At 36.9% G+C, this 17,389-nt stretch overlaps 1 protein-coding gene across 1 annotated transcript in view; it reads left to right on the forward strand.

Moving 5' to 3' along the window:
• Positions 1 to 14,519, forward strand: part of LOC149790382 (uncharacterized) — a 148,290-nt gene extending 133,771 nt beyond the window's left edge. The window contains exons 2-4 of the mRNA XM_089972429.1: positions 9,543 to 9,663; positions 11,279 to 11,565; positions 12,655 to 14,519. Coding sequence (XP_089828555.1) covers positions 9,543 to 9,663; positions 11,279 to 11,565; positions 12,655 to 12,731 — 485 coding nt within the window. The 3' untranslated portion in view covers positions 12,732 to 14,519. The remainder of the gene's footprint in view (positions 1 to 9,542; positions 9,664 to 11,278; positions 11,566 to 12,654) is intronic.
• Positions 14,520 to 17,389: the final 2,870 nt, after the last annotated feature.

The following is a 17,389-nucleotide window of genomic DNA, read 5'->3' on the forward strand; positions in this document are numbered from 1 at the left end:
CGTGCTTTGCATGTCCATGTCAATTTGTACAATGAACATTTTAAGGCCTATGCCGTAGATGAAGTATTCGTCTGTTAAGTATCATGTCTTCTGCATTTTGATTTACTGGTAAATGCAAGCCGACAATTGCAAAATCATGCATCACGTTTTGCATCTGGTGTTCGCTTTCCATAATTACTGCCATTACTAGCACGTTTAATGTTTTCTTTACCATCATCAAAAACAAAAACCTGATTTATGTTGTATTCATTTGTAGCTCAAAATTTGAACTTAATAGGATCCATTTTCCCTTTTCTTTCGATTTAAAGCATCCTGTGTGGGATAAATGTATTATCTATTGAATTAATGACTAGATACAATCATTTCTTGGGTCATGCAGTACGATTACATTGACTACAGATGTTCCTTTCCCCGTATCTGCTAATGAACAAGCTACGTTTCTAATAATTACAGTACCTGGCAGTATCAAAGGGTTATCGATTAACCTTGTACCAGACCTTCCAAGGTAGAAGGAGGCTCGGGTTATATCAATACCGCGATCGAGGACTACTTCTCATTCAGTCTGTATACATGTAAATGCAAGCTCTATAAGTAACTAATATAGCTCAAATATTCGTTGAAAAATTTTGGGCTGTAGCAAGTGATTGCATTTGTCTGTAGTCAAGGATTGAGATGTCACTAGCGGGCCAGGTGTATTTGTCTACAAATTTCATATATTACCATTTTAATCAAAGTATAAAAATTATTACATATATCACAATTACTGAAACTTATAATAAAAGTCTATTATTTTCTATTTATTTATGTCACGTATGTGTCATATAATTTGGTTGTCATTTAAATAATTTATTTCAAATACCGAACGCGTCAATAGCCTTATCTGCCACATGTCGTCCAATATGACTTTTGGACGGCGTCATTTCAAAATTTCTCATAAGGTCTATATAAAGACACATCTGAATGACCATAGTACAGGGATAATGTATGTGTTCGATAACACTGCTCTAGCTATAGTACAGGGATAATGTATTTGTCCGATAGCACTGCTCTAGGCATGTTATTGTGTACGTCCAATAACACTGCTTTAGCCATAGTAAAGTGTTAATGTGTACGTCCGATAACACTGCTTCTAGCCACAGTAAAGATAATGTGCGTATCCGATAGCACTGCTCTAGCCAAAGCTTTCTCCAACGCCATTAATTTATTCGGAAATCTTGGATTTCAGCACCTTAAGTTTCTTTATTATAGGCAATAACGTAATCAGGCAGAACCGCCTGTGTGGTTTTGATGTCCTTTAAATTTTTTTTTAAATATAATGACCATAAGGTCCATTTTGAACAAAAGCTGGCATTTGTCTGGCACTCCAAACCCTGCATGTGACACAGATTCCTACCCACGAAAAATTTAAAAGGCTTGACAGTAAAACAAATCAAACCCTAGAACTTCTATGCTTAAAACTTCTTTTTAAACTTCGTAAACCGTATATATACCAAAGTTGTCCTTGTCATATTATGAGATACCTTTACTGGAATCTATGGAATCCCTTTTCATTCCATTAATACAAACTGGTCATGCATTCGCTTCGTTAAAATACTTGTTATTGGCCCTCTCTGGTAGCTAGCCTACAACGTTGGCAAGATAATGTCCGAGGCCGGTGTATGATCATATATCTGAGTACGTGGAATGGAGAATATGAAACAGTGAACCAGACTTTCACTCATATGGAGGAAAACAGTTGTATGCATTCTAACGACGCAATTATCAGCGGACATTGGTGTTGCTGTCTGTGGTACGGTCATCAGTGCGCTCAAGATGCGGATCTCTACTATACCGAATCGACATGGATTTGGATTCTGTCAACGTTACTTATCACCAATATGCACGCCTGGTGCTAAGTTGTCAAGTGGATCTATACCATTCTTTTTCCATAGTAATTTACTTTTGAAACAGCAGTCATTATTAAGGTAAATTATTACCTTATTCAACCTATAAATTCGTATGCATTCCTTACAACTGTCGTTTTCAGGCGCATACTAATCAGGAGTAGAAATTTTGCCTCGGGTATTCCTGAGTTATTGTTAATGATAGAAGATTATATTTGTGTGTCACATGTGACTAATGTTTCAATCATTAATTTATGTAAATATCCATTCTGCCCCCAATAGCTCTGTGTACTAAGGTCATATAGTAGGGTACAACAATTATTGTCAGTGTAGGTGCATATATCTACATAACTAGACCCAGAACACTGATCCAGTCTTCATCAATGAAAGAAACTCAGTTACGTTATTTGATCTAAAAAATACCCAATGTATTGTAGCTCAGTGAAAATATAGAGACCAATAACTGTGCTGTAGATAAGATTGATGAGATCAGCTGTTCATGCATGGTATTGTCTTGCTTTTGTGAGTTGGCTGTGTTTTGTATACTAATTTCTTCTTTCGAGGTGAATTTTTCCATGTTTTACGTGATTTTATTCATATTGAAGGGTCGTAGGAATACTCCACCCATTATAATACGAATTTTGCGTCAGACACGAGTCAAAATGTGTCCAACACAAAACTATGATTCTGATGGTGGAGTTTTCCTGTGCTTTAACAAAGCACAATTGAATGATTATTTGTTCTCACATTTCTGAAAGGAAAATGGGGATCAAAGTTACAATGACGTCGTAACTTCTGAATCAACGTTAAAAGAGAAAAGAACCCATTGAAAGAGCCCTCACCTTAACATAGCGCTCAAACACGTTATGTGTAAACTGAAGATTACGTAAAACATATAGATACTATAAAAGAACAGCGGAAGAGACCGTCGAATTGATAGGAATGCACAGGGTCCGAATTGTGTATTGAATATATATTGTGGATTAATATAAATGTGAACACGTCAAAGCTAAAATACACTCTTAGCTCTTAGATTAAACAGGCCAGACATCGAAATAATACAGTGCTCGATTCAGCTTTGATCTTGAATTGACTTGAGTCAGAATCAGTATCTAGGTCAGTGCAATATAGCCTGTTTGCTGGACACAAACTTCAACTGCTGCACGTTTGATGATAAAAATGTATTGCAATTAATTATCAACTTGATTGCTGTGAATTAATGTTCAAGTGTTAAGGTGGACATTAGGGAGTTTTTGTCAGTTTGTGTGCACTATGATCACAGTAAAATGTTATGGATTGAAATACGGCATTCACATGTTGAAAGACAGAAATTCTTCATCGTCATTTTACACTGGATCCAGAACGCAATCACGCAACGTAAGGATGTGATAAGTGACAGAGTTTCACGACGAGACCAAACAAATAATTCGAGTTGTGAGATTAGACAAGGTTCCACGACGGGACCGAGAAAATAATTCAAGTTGTGTGAAGAAACACGATCCTACGATGGAACTGAGAAAATAATTCAAGTTGTGAGAGGAGACCAGGTTCAACGACGGGACCGAGAAAATAATTCCAGTTGTGAGAAGAGACAAGGTTCCAGGACGGGATCCAGCAAAATAGTCTCGTTGTGAGACGAAATGGTTTTCCATGACGGAACTGAGAAAATAATTCGAGGTATGAGAAGAGACAGAGTTCCACGACGGGACCGAACACATAATTCGAGTTGTGTGAAGAAAACGAGTTCTACGACAGGACCGAACAAATAATTCTAGTTACGCATTCAAGTGATTGAAATTCAAGGTATCGAAGTTTCACTGTAGTTCAAGAAGATAATTCCATCTACGTTTTCAATTAAACGTTTGTGGCCAAATAATAGAATTTCTGCTATATCTGATTATACAGTGAATAATACCTACTAATGCAGTTCTCATCAAAGTGAATTCACTGGCATATTCTGACTGAATACACTGGACAACAAATTTTTACAAAAGTCATGTTACTGAAATAAAATTAGTCAATTCTTATCAATTTTTATGTGCTGAACACGAATATGACAGTCAAATTGCAAAATTGGCTCTAGTTTTTTTGTAACCTGCAAGAAATTAATGTTTACATAACGAAATGCATTCCAAAAGTAAAAGGTCAACTGTAATAGCCTACCTATAAAAAATCAAGTCATTGACTACATCTTAGATTTCTTCGCCTGTCTCTTGTACAGCTGTTCGGGAGCATCTCTGAGGAGTGTCCAGCAGTAGTCAGCCAGCATTGTAGTGGACCATTTTCCCTGGTATCTTTGTTCCATTGTTGCGATATCTTGATGAAAACGTTCGCCGTGTTCATCACTAACAATACCACAGTTGCTAGGAAAGAAATCCAAATGGGAATGAAGGAAGTGAATCTTTAGAGACATATTGCAGCCAAGTTTCTTATACTTCATCAACATGTCTTCTACTAGTTCCTTATAGTTTTCTGCCCTAATATTTCCGAGGAAGTTTGTAGAAACTAGGCGAAAAGCATTCCATGCTTGTTTCGCGTCACCTTCCAGCAAGTTGTTGAACCGGTCATCTTTGAAAAGCTCTCGAATCTGAGGACCCACAAAAACTCCCTCTTTAATCTTTGCTTCGCTGAGTCGAGGGAATTTTTCATGCAGGTATCGGAATGCTGGCAAAGTCCGGTCAATGGCTTTCACGAAGTTCTTCATCAAACCTAGTTTGATGTGAAGGGGTGGTAGCAAGATTTTCTGAGCCTCAACCAGAGCTGGGTGTTGGATATTCTTCTCTCCAATGGCTACATTCTGCCTGTGAGTCCATTCCTTCCTCATGTAGTGCATTTCCCTTGCTCGGCTATCCCACTCGCATAAGAAACACATGTATTTTGTATATCATTGCTGCAGTCCCATTAAAAGGGCAACTACCTTCAAATCACCACAGAGGTGCCAGCTGTACTTGTTATACTCAATGGAATTCAGTAGCTGCCTTAAGTTATCATATGTCTCTTTCATGTGGACAGCATACGCTACTGGAATAGATGGAAGAATGTTTCCATTGTGCAAAAGCACAGCCTTGAGACTCAGTTTCGAAGAGTCCACAAATAGTCTCCATTCTTGTGGGTCATGAGTGATTTTTAAAGCATTCATGAGGCCCTCAATATCGGAACAGAATATCAGATTACTTTCCTTTCTGAAGAAAGGCTCCAATTGCTGGTGGCGCTTTCGATATGCAGTAATTGTGACATCTTCTTCTAGAAGATTCCATTGTTGGAGTCTTGATCCTAGCAATTCTGCCTTGTTCTTTGATAAGTCCAAATCACGAATCAGGTCATTTAGTTCTTCCTGTGTTATTCTGTGTGGGGTTGATGATGCACCACAGTGAAAATCTGGATCACTGCATGCTGATGGACCAGGAGAAGAACAGGTCGACTCACCTTTGTCTTCGTCAGATGAATCAAGAGAATATTCTGCTGGAGGTTCTGGAATAGGAAGTCCCTCACCATGTGGAACTGGTCTCAATGCAGACGGAATGTTTGGGTAGACTATTCTCGACTTCTTTCGCTTCGTTATTCCGCCGGAAAGAGGAGGAACCAAGCAGAAGTAACAGTCATTTAGGTGGTTGCTTGGCTCTCTCCACACCATTGGGACTGCAAACGGCATTGATGACCTTTTGCAATTCAACCACTGTGAAAGCTGTGTTGTACATGTAGCACATCATATATGCGGAGCCCAAGGCTTGTCTTGGTCACCAACCTTGCATCCGAAGTAAAGATGATATGCCTTCTTCACTTGAGAATTGATACTTTTCTTCTGGTTGGCAAATGTCACTTCCCCACAAATATAGCAAAAATTGTCCGCGGTATTAACACACTTTCGAGGCATTACTGTTCTTTATTGTACGTAAATGGATAAAATAATAAGTTTTATGTAACAGTAGCTTGAATTGTCTCGCACAACGTCTAAAATATTTTAAATGCTGAACCTATCTGATTGGGCTTTATATAGTACACTGCTTACGTCAGCTTCAGCAGCCGCCTGGCATTAGTATAATAGGCCTACACATGTATAGTACACTGCTGACGTCAACTTACTTCAGCAGCCGCATGGCATTAGTATTGCATTGCATCAGAAAATGATGCAATCAACTGTGGATGATGTGAGCATGATGGTATTATGCAATGTTACATCATTATTCCGGATGTTGCTGCAGTCCTACTGGAGAAATTTACACAGTGAAACATAGAAAATGAGGTATATGAATATCTTCAAAACGAGAGCCAATACAAATTTTTCACGGTTATATTCGTGTTCGGCACACCAAAATACTACAGATTAGGGCCTTTTCAAGTCAGTAATGATTTCACTGTTGACCAGTGATATACACAATTTCGCTCGATGCCTTCCTTGACAGAGTGAAACTTGTAATGGCTTGCACGATGCCTTCCTTGACAGATCGAAACTAGTAATGGTTTGCTCGATGCCTTCCTTGACAGACTGAAACTAGTAATGGTTTGCTCGATGCCTTCCTTGACAAATTGAAACTAGTAATGGCTTGCTAGATTGATGCAGAGGGGATTAAATACAGCGTGTATTATGTTCCCAAAATGAACGGTTTATTTTCAAGAATGTTCCTTCAGAACTCTGTTGGTTGAAAGACTTGTGTAAAAATACCTTGTAAGTGAAGTCCACAAATTTCAGTGTCAAGAGCAGGTTATAATTATACATCGTGTGAGCGCAAAAGAAAAGTGTTGGCTATTATTACTGAATTTCTATAATCCGCAGTACTTACCTATGACTGATTGTAATTACTAAACGAAGCTCAATTCATGACCAGACTTAATCTGGAGGCACTCTAAGAACGAAATTCTATTAGAAATGATAGAAAATGGTTACCCAGAGAAGAAAAGAATATTCTGTTATCATAGATAATGAAGCACATTGATACGTATCTCAACTTAGTTTTTGAGTAAGTTTGGTTTAACATTTCCTGGTTTGATTTAATATTTCCTGGTTTGGTTTAATATTTACTAGTTTGGTTTAATATTTCCTGGTTTGGTTTAATATTTCCTGGTTTGGTTTAATATTTCCTGGTTTTGGTTAAATATTTCCTGGTTTGGTTTAATATTTCTGTTCGCTGCTTTTGTTGTCTGCTTTTTAAAATTTTTGTTTTTTGAGGAAGTAAAAAAAAAAACATGATATTACAAATCGTGATCCGACTTTATAATCTTTGAAGCCGGTTAATCTAATGCAGTGTTTCTCTTAGTAATTATTTCATTATAAAAAGAGAGATCTGTCGGTGTTTCTTTATGTAAACGATCTATGTTTAAGTTCAAATTTGCGTCCTCGTTAGTTAATCTTTCGTTGTTTGGATAAATGAAGTCTTCCGTATGAGCAATATTACCTTTGCCTGTTCTGTTGGTTCAAATAGGTTTTAAAAAAGTCGTTCTAAAAGTTGCGAAAATTTGCTATGCAATGGACGTCAAACTAAATGACATTCAAACTGAACAATCCAGTCAGACCCACCGATGTTTGAATGACGATCTCGTTCACATGTTGGAATAGGGCAGGAACCACATAATTGCAATGCGAGCTCACTACCACTGCGCGCTGGGTTCTCAATTGCACTTGTCATTTAGAGGCATTAGCTTTTCTCACCCATGCAAATGATAAGTCTAGCTGTTTTGTTACGTTCGGTTTTGGACAGAGACAAGGAAATCCCAGTCGCGGGGTTACATTATGTCTCCCCCCCCCCTTTTTTTTTCCGGCAAGCATAAAAGAAGAAAATGCAACCTTCAGCAAAATAACGGACACAAAGACTGCTTTCAACGCCTCTTGATTTCAGCGATATAGCACAACTGATGATTCATGCCGAGCTGATCAATTATTTAGAGCATGGATTATTACTGATTCATAATGCTTTTATGGGCTTGTCTAGACACTGCCATGCAATATGTAAGAAGAGGATGATTGATTCTACATAGCAGCTTAAGAAATAGGGCTGGCTGTGACTTTAGAACCTTGATAAATCTGAATCACTATCGCCGGAGTGAATGTATCTAACCAGGCGAAACGACTGCATTCTTTGTAACGAGAACCTTCATCGATCTGTCTTCATTTCATAAATCTAAGACAGTTTTTTTTTCTCCAATCATCTCGACTTTGTTTTCAAGCTGAGATTACAAATATATTTCTTAGTTGCTTCTTTCAAGTAGATAAAACTTGTAATGGGGGGGGGGGTACCCTCGGCGCTTGTGTTAATTCCCAAACTTCAAAAGTCCGGTTCTTTAAAAAAATACCGATCATTTTAATTTAGACTGTATGGGATTGCAGACTACAATAACGCTTTACTTACCTCTGAAATTGAAGAGCGTGGCAACGTGCAAGTGCTACGCACCTTCGAAATTGAAGATATACCAAAACTTATGTTAACACACCTTTGTGAAGAATTTGACGTACTTCAAATTACAATTAAGACAGGTTAACCTTAGCAAGCCATCTAAAATAAATAAAGTAAAGGGGCCAGGTGTTTGGAACTATTTTGTAAGACTCAACATAGTTTTGTGTCCGCAAAGCTGGTCTTAGCGGCGACGGTGCAGAGGGTGATAATCCATTGATACTTTTGAAGACAAATGCAGAGATATTCCGTGCGATCCATTCATTTACCAAAGCTATTGACTTGTTTTCTATTACATTTCCCTCAGTGTCTTACCATACTATTAAACGGTTGGATGGATATGCGGCTTCATTTACAATTGTCATATAACTGGGTGCAGGATTTTCATGTGGTTTGCTTTCTGTATTGTAGTAATATAATACTTGGCCCATTGGCAGCAATGAGGTTTATTTGACAAATGAATCCTTAAATGGTATATGAAGTCTGGCAGCAAGAGAGGAGAATACGCCAGGGAATGCTGTCATTAGTTTCGCATTTAATTATTGCTGTGTCATAATGACAACAGCATTTTCGAATCCCTCAGGAAGACGAATAGTGATGCGTCTGCCTTACTCTCCGATCAATGTCACTGTTCTAATGTTTATGGGTTTTGTATTTGCATATTGGTAAGAATTCCATGAAACCAGAGCATTGCATACCTTTTTATGCGTTATTCCGAAATCCCATAAAACCACACTATTGCATACCTTATATGAGTTGTTTCGAAATCCCATAAAACCACAGTATGTTATACCTTTTATGAATTATTCCGAAATCCCATAAAGCCACAGCATTGCATACTATTTTGTAAGTTGTTCCGAAATCCTATAAAACAACAGTATTGCATACCTTTTATGAGTTGTTCAGAAATCCCCCAAAACCACAGTATTGCACGCTGATTTTTAAGTTGTTCCGAAATCCCATAAATCCACAAAGGGAGAATGGTAAGATTTGACCAAATGTGAGTACCTTGTCGAATGAAATGACTTTAGCTATGTATGTATGCATGGATGCATGGATGGATCAACCGATCCATCGATGGATGATAAAGTTACACCTATCATACAAGGGAGTGTGAGATTTTTCCTTATAATAATAATAATAATAATAATAATAATAATAATAAAAATAATATTTAATAATTAACGGGTCATTTCCAGCCACTCGGAAGCATTTTAGTTTGTGGTGTTGCCTTGTTTTCTTTTCAATTCTTGTGTTTATTTCCTTTCGTCAGTGCGCGGAATCGGTGCTGAGCACGACGGGGACCCTATAGCAGACATACAAGTCACGTGTAAGAACGAAGACGAGGCCCTGAACCAAGCGGAATCTCGCAATGACAGCTCGAGTGTCTGCCGGTAAGTCGAAGACTAAAATTTAAAAAATGTACACTAATTTCGACATTTACTATATTGGCGCATGCAATCACCAAAGTAGCCAAAGGCGATTAAATCCTGCAATGGCGATTAAATCCTGAAAAGGCAATTAATTTAGTAAAAACAACATAGCTAGCAATTGATTAGTTAAGAACGAGTGATGACTAAAATTGAATAAGAGCAGATCCAGAGCGGAAGAGTCCATAGTGCTACCCTTTTCTCATGCACGATTTGGTGACAATGTTAGAAACTTTTTGTCCGACGTTGCATCATTCGAAGCATCTTTGGTAACAAAGGCAATTTATTTGATTGCAAACCTCTGTAAAATTATAACAAAATGTCAACAGTGTTTATCATTTTAATCAGCAACTAGAATTTAGATAAGCACATGCTAAAAGTGATATACTATACACTTAATTTCCAACTAATAATAACTGGACTGTGGGAAAAACGAATGTGCAACATATGCTGTTGCTGCAGAACATTTCCAGATGGCGAAAAGAAACTAAATTTCAAAAATAAAAAAATGCTTCAACCAATGTATGGATACCCATCACCATGCCATATATGTGCGTTTGTTTGATGTTTGCCTTTTATGATCTTTTTCATTTCTTTTAACACTTTTATTTTGCTGCAAGTAACATATGCATCGTCCACCGTCTTGATCTGTTTCACGTCCTTGATTCGTGCGCCATATCTTTCTCGACATCACGCAGTTGTTTCAAGAACATGACGTCAGAAAAATTGTATCATCATCATCTGCTTTGTTTGGACAGGAACTTGGAATGTTGATTAAGAAATATCTGAAGAAATTAGACTTCAAAAACTTATTTAAATTTTTTAAAATATGTAATGAAGATGTCGAATTTACTTAATGCCATATATTCTTCACTTTTATGGCCCTGGAATCTGTGCTAGCTGTTCAAGCCAGGGTCACTTCTGATGTCAGGATAATGTGACCGGGTGGGACATCATGCTACATGTCTGCGGCATTATGCCCCAGTGCTAGACATCACTATAAACTTCCATACTTTAGACATTGTAGCGATATGACTGAAAAAATTGTTAAAGCTATGTTATTAATCCAAATCACAGACACACACAAGCACGGGCCGCTTTTCACAGATTGGCTTTTTGCCATTACTGTCAACAGAAATCCTAAATCCGGGTCTTTTGAGACAGCAAAGGCAATGCAAACCTTTTTTTTATGTCACGCGTGTTTCATATCTCATGTTTGGAAAGAGATCGAATGGATTAGTATATAAGTTTACAATTTGTCAACTAGCATATTTTAAAAAATGAAGAAAAAATCTGTTGTCAAATAGCCTATAGTACAAGTCACACGGGTCATATAATATTAGTTTAAGTGGCCTTTACGTCAGGGCCACGAACCATAGACGAACCTCCGGATATAAGCAAACTTTGGCACGCTGCGTAAAATGTTAAATTGTAAAGGATTTAGAAGGATGCGAAGCAATTGTCAGCGATGAATCGACTTAGATCATTTTATTATAAATACGATGTTAAAGTTGGATGATAGCTTTGCTTCTTTTACAAAGATGGAGTCTCAATCTGACAATTAAATGATTTATTGCAGAAGTTTTCACGATTTCGTTCAATGTGTGGGAAAGAACGTTCCAGAATGTATCGAAAAGGTAGCAGACCAGTATCACATCTTCACTCTTCCACCCTGGAGCTGTAACATCACGCATGAACAGATAATTCAGTATCAAGAACTAGCCACAAAGGGATGTGGGCAGGTAGATGCACAAGCGACCAATTCCACTACAGGCGAAATTGTCCCGGGCGAGTCTAATGACAAAACAGGACATCAATCGCACCAAGGACCAAATACTAAAGATAGTACCTCTGACACCAATGCATGTACGTATTTAAATCTCTGGCAAATATCTTGAAATTAGACTCGTTGTATCTGAATCAAGACCTAAATCATCCATATTGCCATCATGAAGAACCCGTCTGATGACGACATCAATTTATAATGGTTTCAGGCTTTGTTTACTAGTGACTAAATATTTCCTTCAGCCTATACTTATGAACGTGATAGCTAGCCGTGTGTTTACTACGGTTCGTATTACACGTTGTGCAGATATAAATTTGATTTAAAATACCTTGGTGTATCTAAGATTCATTCCCACCGTAAAAGTAGACCTTGTTAAGTTTCAACTAAATAATAAATTGTTAGTATATATATATATATATATATATATATATATATATATATATATATATATATATATATATATATATATATATATAATGTTTCTGATCAACATCTTGATTACAAGAAGTTTAACGTTATCGTCTGGTTTCATAATGGCAAAAAAAAAAAACCCGTGTAATGCATTATATCTTAATTTTGGACCCTGTATACCGCCAATTAAATTATACTAAACTAAATCAGCATTTACTTAGATTTGGCAGTAGGATGATATAATGCTGTCCAAGTTGGGTGAGTTGTTCTGGGATTGAACATTTTCAGCTGCATGACCAGTGGATCGATCTATGATCAATTTGGATCTAATTCTGAGGCATTCCAGCTATTTTGTTTATGTTATATGTTTTATTGATAAATCAGACAGCCTATCAATCATCCGACGGGAACGGTCCAGTAAAAATATCATCGGATCATGATGCCATACCTAATTTTATACAATTATTAGTGTTTTTAAGTAGAAAGTTAACATGAGATGAACAGACAAAAATTATTCGATGTTAGTATTGCTTTGTGATTTTCTTCTTAAAAGATTATATATATTTGGAACAGAATCGATTATCATATACCACAGGACTATATAAAAATTGATGGATTTAACAACATTGCAGGTGCTAAAGTGAATAGATATTTCATCTATCAGTAATCGGCTCAAAGAAATTGATTCTCGGTTATAAAAAAAAACAACAGCCGATTCTTGACACAACTACAACATTGTTGTTTTCTCTGTGTTTCAGATTCACCATCGCCAGTGGGTCTGATCTGGATTCCCTGGATAATATGCCTATGGACTATACGTCTTCTACCTTCTTAACCATGAATACCTACTAATGTGTGATAATGTAAACCTCTGATTCCAATTATCTCTTTTGATGCAAAATGACACATCTCTGAGAACAATAAGTACGAACACCATTTAGATTAGGTCAAATAGTAACTTATTTACCATGAACACTGGACTCGTTCAGTCAGATTCTCGCATGGCTTTGTGCAGTCTCCGGCACAGCGAGAGGTCTGGTTGAACAAGACAATAATAATGTAGTTCCGCTTAGACGTTTTTTGGGCACCGCTGCAATAGCGGAATGTATAGAACAAAACTAGTTGCTTTACAAGTTAAACAGTGTAGTAAAAGTCCACATAAACCTGCATGTCTTTCATTTACTTGGGTCGACAGTTATTTGTTTGTATCATCATTTGAAATTCCATGGGATGTCTGAAATAGACAACCTATGAAAATTAATACTTCTGTATGATCAGAACATTAACTTAAAATGCCACAAATCACACACAATTGCTCAATCTTAAAATATAGATAAAAATCACGATTTAGAAGTTACTTTTTTCCAAAAGTTCACTTAGGTAATTTTAACACATAAAAATCCCCAAATAATGGCTTCTGTTTTGTAATTTAAAGTTCAAAAAGAGACATTGGTTATATTGATTTAGTAATCTTCTGAGATGAAAGACCCCAGTATGGTACTCTCAAAATCAAATCATTCCATATCATTCTCAGAAGAAAGACAAAGTTTGGGGCTCTCAAACCCATATCTATCCATACCATTCTGGCATAATAAATACATAAAACTGTAGATTCTTTACACCCGATCAAATAGACAACACATTCTTTTTTATAAGTTAGAGTTACTGCTGGGTAAAATCTCTTTGAATTCTTATACCTCTTGAAAGATGCGACATTCATTTACAGAACCACAGTTATAGCTGTTTCTCTACGTATATTGCACATCGGACCGTGAACGATGTCAGCCCAGAACTGCTCTCTATAATAGGTTGATAGGTCAGTGTGCGAGGTTCCAGTGAAATCATATGTAGATCGGTGTTGATGCTGGTTGTGTGATGCGTTATGTTGGTCTCTATTCTAAAGAGACAATCTGTTCAGACCCATAGCTGCCGTCGCATAATGTGCTAATAGATCTGGGTCTATCCAGTTTGTTAGGAGTAATCATTGAAACAAAAACAAAAAAAAAAAACATTTACCCTTATCTACCAGCGAATTTTGTGACGGTAGATAACGTTCTACGTTGTTTGCAGCTTGACTGACTTATAAGCGAGTAAAGTCGATGTTTGACTGACTTATGAGCGAGTAAAGTAGGTGTTTTTCACCTAAGGAGTAAAACTATTTTGGGTGTCTGCAATTGAATTGAGTGTTCTTAGAGCTAATTTGCTTGTTGTGATAAACATGTGTCTGAGTGTCGGAGGTTAGGTTAATATTGTGCCGTCATTTGAAAAGCTTTATATGATAGTGAAAGTAAGTGCAAGTACTTCTGATTTATTTACTGCAAATGTTACTCGCTTTAATCCTTAGATAAACCCATCTGCTTCATGTATGTGCAGATAAGCCTCTCGTGTTTGGAGCGCAAGTGCAAAAAAAGATGTTTGCTTGACTACAGTAAGCAAATATTTTACTTATAATTCAGCGGGGGCTAGTATCATCAAAGACTGTATGTAGGTGTAAAGAATTCCACTCCATCTAAACTTTCTATAGACCTCTGCTTTTCTTGGCATGAAAGAAACAAACATCTTTAGAATTAGATTTCCAGCGCACCAGAAAATATAATTAAAAACGAAAGAGCCAGTTTCTCTTATAACATATCCACGCAAACTCCACTAATTGGCTGTCACAGTTAAATAAATCCAGCAGTTTCGAAATTATCCATAATCTCTCCACACACCTTTTGATAGTTGTAAGATTTTTGTACAGACTTGAAACTGAGTGCTTAGCTCCTAAATTTATCTCTTACCTATCTCCTCAACATTCTTATTCTCCAGAAATAATGAATCATAAATAACGTACTTTAGATGTTTTCCTCTTGTATTTTCTATTCGCAGAAATGTTACTGTTCAAACATAATTTCCCTTATGATGGCAAAAAGAACGAGTAATCAAGAACGGATTAAATGTAAGATCCTATTTTAAATCTACAAACCTTTTCTTTTCTGTTTGAACCACTTTAAAACTCAAATTAGACTATCGTTTCGGATTGAGTGTAGCGGCGGCATTCCTCTTTAATCTTAATATTGAACAACTTGGGATGACTCGCCGCGCACAAAAAGGTCACCAGCAAATATATTTTCGCGTATTTGATCTAGTTTTGCCTGATTATTACAAGTTCTGTGCTACTGTTATGTCCAATTAGTACCTTACATACGTACGATGTTCTTGCTGAATCGGAACTTATAACTAATCTATTCGATTTCAACATACATGTTGAAACATGCAGAAAATATATAAGGTGCTTAAATAGTCATACGCAAGAAAGACAAATACGACTGTCAATCCGAAACAGTAATACTATAAACATGCCCTTTCGCGTGTTATTTATCATTCTTGGAATTAGTGATATTAAATAGCTATATTTCTGATTTGGCAAAAAATTATATTTTCGTCTGTTGTTAATGGTGGTCTAATTCTTTCCATAGAGTGATCATTATTCTTTTGTAGGAACACAAAATCCACGAAAAGTAGTAAATAGTAAATTCACACGATTTTATTTTAAAATAACAAATACAAGAATTCCAAATAAGTTGATATGTCATAGGACGTCCATAAAGTGTTAAAATAATTTGATTGTATGAAAAAAGGTATTACTTTGTAATTTGTGTGTGTAAAGTTTAATCACTATCAAGTTAGAACTTTGACTTTCCTTATGGTAAATGGATTACATTAAACTTTGAATATATAAGTGAACGATTATGCACTAGAAATAGTCACATTTAGGTGATGTATATTCTATTGATGTCATCAAAACATTGCAAGACATCGTTATAATAGAGCATTCGGATTTCTTTTGAAGGGAAGTCACTCCTAAGTCGTGGTTGTTCCTAGGTGGCGCGAGTACACTGTATTTTCTTGACTCTTTATGTTTCACAAGATTCTGCTGATGGGCAAATCGTGTGAAACACGAATCATAGTGCAGATGCCATTGTAAAACTGGCAAAATGCCAGATCTTGGATAACCACGCCTCCTCAGTAGTACACGAGTGTCTGTAAAACTTGATCTTTGCTTTCAGAAAATTTTATAACTTTGTTACAGATAATTTTTTGGTAAATAATTAAAATATCATGCACGACGGATACAAAAATAACGTTATTAATCACTGAGTTGATGCATCTTGTACAGAACACACTGTTTATATGTTTAGCCATTAGGGCAGTAAACGTCCTCTTACACTGTCTGTATGTCTTTCCATTCGGACAGCAGACGTACTCTTATAATGTCTGTATGTCTATCCATTAGGACAGCAGATATCATCTAACACTGTCTGTATGTCGTTCCATTCGTACAGTAGACGTCCTCTTACACTGTCTGTATGTCTAGCTGTTGGGGCAGTAGACGTCCTCTTACACTGTATGTCTAGCCATCAGGACAGCAGACGTTTTTTTACGCTGTCTATATATCCAGCCATTAGGGCAGTAGACGTCCCCTTACACTGTCTGCATGTCTAGCTCTTAGGGCAGAAGACGTCCTCTTACACTGTTTGTATGTGTAGCCATTAGGACAGCAGAAGTCTCCTTACACTGTTCATTGTCGATATATCCAGCCATTAGAACAGTAAACGTCCCTCACACTGTTCATATGTCTAGCCGTTAGGGCAGTAGACGTCATCTTATACTGTCTGTATATGTCTATCCATTAGGACAGCAGACTTCCTCTTACATTGTTTGTATGTCTAGCCATTAGGACATCAGACGTTCCCTTACACTGTCTGCATATCTAGCCATTAGGGCAGTAGACGTCCTCTTACACTGTCTGTATGTCTAGCCATTAGGACAACAGACGTCCTCTTACACTGTATGTCTAGCCATTAGGACAGCAGACGTCTTCTTACACTGTATTCTAGCCGTTAGACCAGCAGACATCCTCATACACTGTATGTATGTCTAGCCATTAGGACAGCAGATGTCCTTTTAGATAAGCCATACACATTAGATGTAATTATGTAACTGGTCACAAATTGCACGGAACAAGGTTGGCGGCCCATAGGTAAAACCTGACTGGTACCTGGATGAAGATAAGTGGAATTTAGAGATTCGTCAATTAATAAATGATCACCATTTCACTTGACTGAGTCAGATGTTGTACACTTATCCATTGAATGAATGAAGGTCTAGATTTAGGAATAATAAGCTGAAATATGTGATGATTATTTGTTCTTTCTGTGATTATTCCTTTCAATTGTGTAAATAGCATGCACAGATTCACACACACACACACACACACACACAAACACACACACACACTTTTTCTCTCTCACATACACACATATACAAACATACACACGCCTGTCAGTATGTTTAATTTCCCAAAAACATTTATAGCAGTTCATTGATTAGTTGTATATTTATGTACACGTGTAATTTTATAATTAGAAAGCTTCGTGTGTGAGAAAGAACGGTAAACGTGTTAACGTAAACATTTGCATGTGGGTAAAATTATGTTGTCGCTTTTCATGA

The sequence above is a fragment of the Sinohyriopsis cumingii genome, chromosome 10 (genome assembly GCF_028554795.1).
Source record: "Sinohyriopsis cumingii isolate HCF-2022 chromosome 10, ASM2855479v2, whole genome shotgun sequence".
In the NCBI taxonomy this organism is placed as follows: domain Eukaryota; kingdom Metazoa; phylum Mollusca; class Bivalvia; order Unionida; family Unionidae; genus Sinohyriopsis; species Sinohyriopsis cumingii.